General features: G+C 29.6%; 1 protein-coding gene across 1 annotated transcript in view; it reads right to left on the bottom strand.

Moving 5' to 3' along the window:
- LOC108756656 (odorant receptor 13a-like) overlaps positions 1 to 1860 on the bottom strand; it is a 3693-nt gene extending 1833 nt beyond the window's left edge. The window contains exons 1-5 of the mRNA XM_018500645.1: positions 1756 to 1860; positions 1566 to 1685; positions 1371 to 1488; positions 790 to 1051; positions 583 to 699 (exon numbers count right to left, since the gene is read on the bottom strand). Coding sequence (XP_018356147.1) covers positions 583 to 699; positions 790 to 1051; positions 1371 to 1488; positions 1566 to 1685; positions 1756 to 1860 — 722 coding nt within the window. The remainder of the gene's footprint in view (positions 1 to 582; positions 700 to 789; positions 1052 to 1370; positions 1489 to 1565; positions 1686 to 1755) is intronic.
- Positions 1861 to 3269: the final 1409 nt, after the last annotated feature.

A 3269-nucleotide genomic window follows, 5' to 3' on the forward strand; every position in this document is an offset into this window, starting at 1 on the left:
TATATATACATATATATACATACACATATAGGATGTCTAACAAATGTAGTACTACCGTACTACATTTTTAGAGTGTATTTCAGAGAGGAAGTACTATAGATACACGTTTATACGTTTACGCGTGTCTCGCGTGCTTTATTTTTAATTTAGCCTTGATTATTCTACTTACCCCTATAGTCTACTGACTCTGGTCTCCCCTGTAGTAAAAAATCCTAACATGAAAATGTCAACGCTACAATAGTATTTCAATTACAATTTATCAAATTATTATAACCTCGACAGTTTTGCATTAGGATTTCCGTCTTAGAATATTTCAAAGAATCCAGTAATAATAATAGAAACTATAAAAGTAAAATAGTTTTTGACTTATAAGCAATTAAAATTAGCTTATAATTTAAAAATTATTGCAGCCTTAACATTTCCAACAGTATTAGAATTTTTATTCTACTTTATCTCTAAAATATGCTGTGAAAGTATTGCGCGCGCGCACGTACACACACACACACACACACACACACACACACACACACACACACACACACACATGCGTGCGCGCACGCATATAACTACGTTAAAACTAACTTTAAAGCATGTTGATACGATTTGATGCAGTCAATTATGTTACGATATGCTTCATCATCCTTAATATTTGGTTCGAGTAATACAAAATCCGAGCCTCGTATGCGCTCTATGTTATAACTGCTTAAAAATTATAATGAAAAAAAAATTATAATGTCGTAATTTTTTAAAAGAGATCTTGATACAGCCTTCTTCGCGAGGGCAACTGACCGTAAGCATTCGAACAACGCGCAGACGTGATGCGTGCAAAGTGTAAACGTTGCGTCGACGGCTACCGGCACAGAGGATAAGTAGAATACGCTAATAAATCCGTGAAGCATCAGCAGTTCGAAATATTTGTCTATGTCAAGAACATGGTCTATCCGATATAGGAACTTGGCAGTGTACGTTTTGTTTGTCGGTAAAATCGTATAGATTCCGCTAACGACGATTGATGTTGTTGTGTAGAAAAGCCATGTCGCATAGAAAGCAACTGGAAATATAAGTCACTTCTTTTCCTCTATATATGTTTCAAAAGTTACAATATTTTAATAGAAAAGAAAAGAGAGTTTATTTAATAAAAACAACGAAAATGTGGACTGCACATTCAAAAAAAAATTTGCAATACATTCTTACTTCTATAATGCTGTCGAAAATATTTCGAAAAAATGAAGAAAAAATAGCATTATTTTGGACAAATAATAACAACATTACAAGTAAAAAAGAGGATAAAGAGAATTAATTTCTCATATATTGCTAGATATGTATCCGATAGAAAAAAATGAACAAATTTTAAAATAAAGGTAACTTACTGGCGTATCCTATCGTGAAAATCCTGCTTTTCTCTGCGTAATGTTGTAATATTTTTTTTTCTGCATCTGTATGTTCTATCTTCCATGTCTTTTTGATGTCCTCCAGAAGTACTTTCATCTATAGCTCAAAAATATCGTTCACATATAATCACAGAATGATACAGTTAGTTTTTTATACAGCCGAAAGATACGAACTTTATCATTAGTAAACACGCAATTAATGAGCTTTATAGCGATCATACTATTCACCAGTATCTGCGAAGCGTTTTCCATAATAATGCTTAGATCCTTTATTCCAGCTGCTAAACCCCAAAGCTGTCGAAAATCAGAAAACGAATTATCAGTGCTGATTTTAACGTTTCCTGTTGTGCGTTTCTTTAAATACCTGAAAGGATATAAAACTAAAAGTGGACAAAGATGTAATGGCGAACATCATGTTACTTTCCAGTCGCGATTGAAATGGCCATTGGCCGATTACGGCCAGAAACATTTTGTTAAGATAATAGTAGCGATTGTCAAAGAAGGACATTGAGAAATCAAAAAGTAATCATTCGAAATGATCAGATATCTCGTCGAATATTCACATCTAATCGCAGAGTTTATTTCCTTGAAACAGTATTTCCGTATTCCTTTGAGAGGTTTTCAAAAAGTAAAATAGCCTAACGAAAAGACAATGATGTGTATTCCACAGTATCACGCAATCACATATTTATGAGTAATATATCGCGTTTCTCTTAAGACCAATTCTCTTTGTGATCAAAGAGGTCTGTAACTGCGACTATACATTGTATATCCATCGCTTTATAAATTAAGCGACATTCCTAAAACTATAAGATAAATGGTAGTAAGTATATACCCAAACTGCTGCAGAATCGCAAAGATAAAACCGTCACATTTTATTTAAGCCAAAGAAATTAGTCGATATACTGAAGTAATTAATTTTATCAAATTTAATATTTTTACGTTAAATATACCGATGCTGCAAATAGAATTTGAAAGAGAATGAATGTACATAAGTTTTCTTTTTTTGTCTTTCTCTCTTTCTTTTTCCTTACTCTTTGTCTGCATATCTTTTATAAGATATTAAATTTTAGACATTTTTTTAAATTTAAAATTTAATAATGATTCCATTTATTTAGATTATATAAATAGATAAAATGGCTCAATTAGAATAAATCAAATATATAAATATTAAGAAGGGCTACGAACCAGTTGACATTAATAAACATTTAATACTAAAAAAAAACCAAACAAATCGAAAGTACATACGTTTCGAAGCCAATCGGATCATTCTTAATGTTAGAATAAATTAAAATAATAATATTACTAAAATTGTCGGACTGCCCATGAAATATTTGGCGATTTGTGTGGGACACCCTTATATAAAAGAATAAATACAAATAAGAATCGACACAGTTTATAAACAAAACGTGAAATCATATTCTTATTGAAATTAACAAGTATGATGTGATAAATTAATGTACATTTTATTCATTTATCTTAAAATTTACGTTTTAAACACTACTTTTACGTTATTTATTCATTTTAACGACTTATCACAAATTGTATCATTTGAACTAATAAATGTTGAATCATTTTAACAAAAAATCTTTAAGTAATATAATCACACATTATGTCAATTTAATACTCGAGTATATTAAAAAATTCACAAATTATTATCAAAACGGATTATTTTCAACACAAATGCACAATTTTACTGTATTTTTACTGTACACAAATATATAACTGCATGCAAATTATTATAATTTATTAAATTTATTAAAATAGATTTATTAAATTTATTAAGAAACTTAATTGAAAATTAATTAAAAAATGAGAATAAGAAATATAATATTGTAAAGATTGTACAACATAAAAATTTTTGATAATACATTTAAG

Source organism: Trachymyrmex septentrionalis, unplaced genomic scaffold, assembly GCF_001594115.1.
Source record: "Trachymyrmex septentrionalis isolate Tsep2-gDNA-1 unplaced genomic scaffold, Tsep1.0 scaffold13, whole genome shotgun sequence".
NCBI lineage: Eukaryota > Metazoa > Arthropoda > Insecta > Hymenoptera > Formicidae > Trachymyrmex > Trachymyrmex septentrionalis.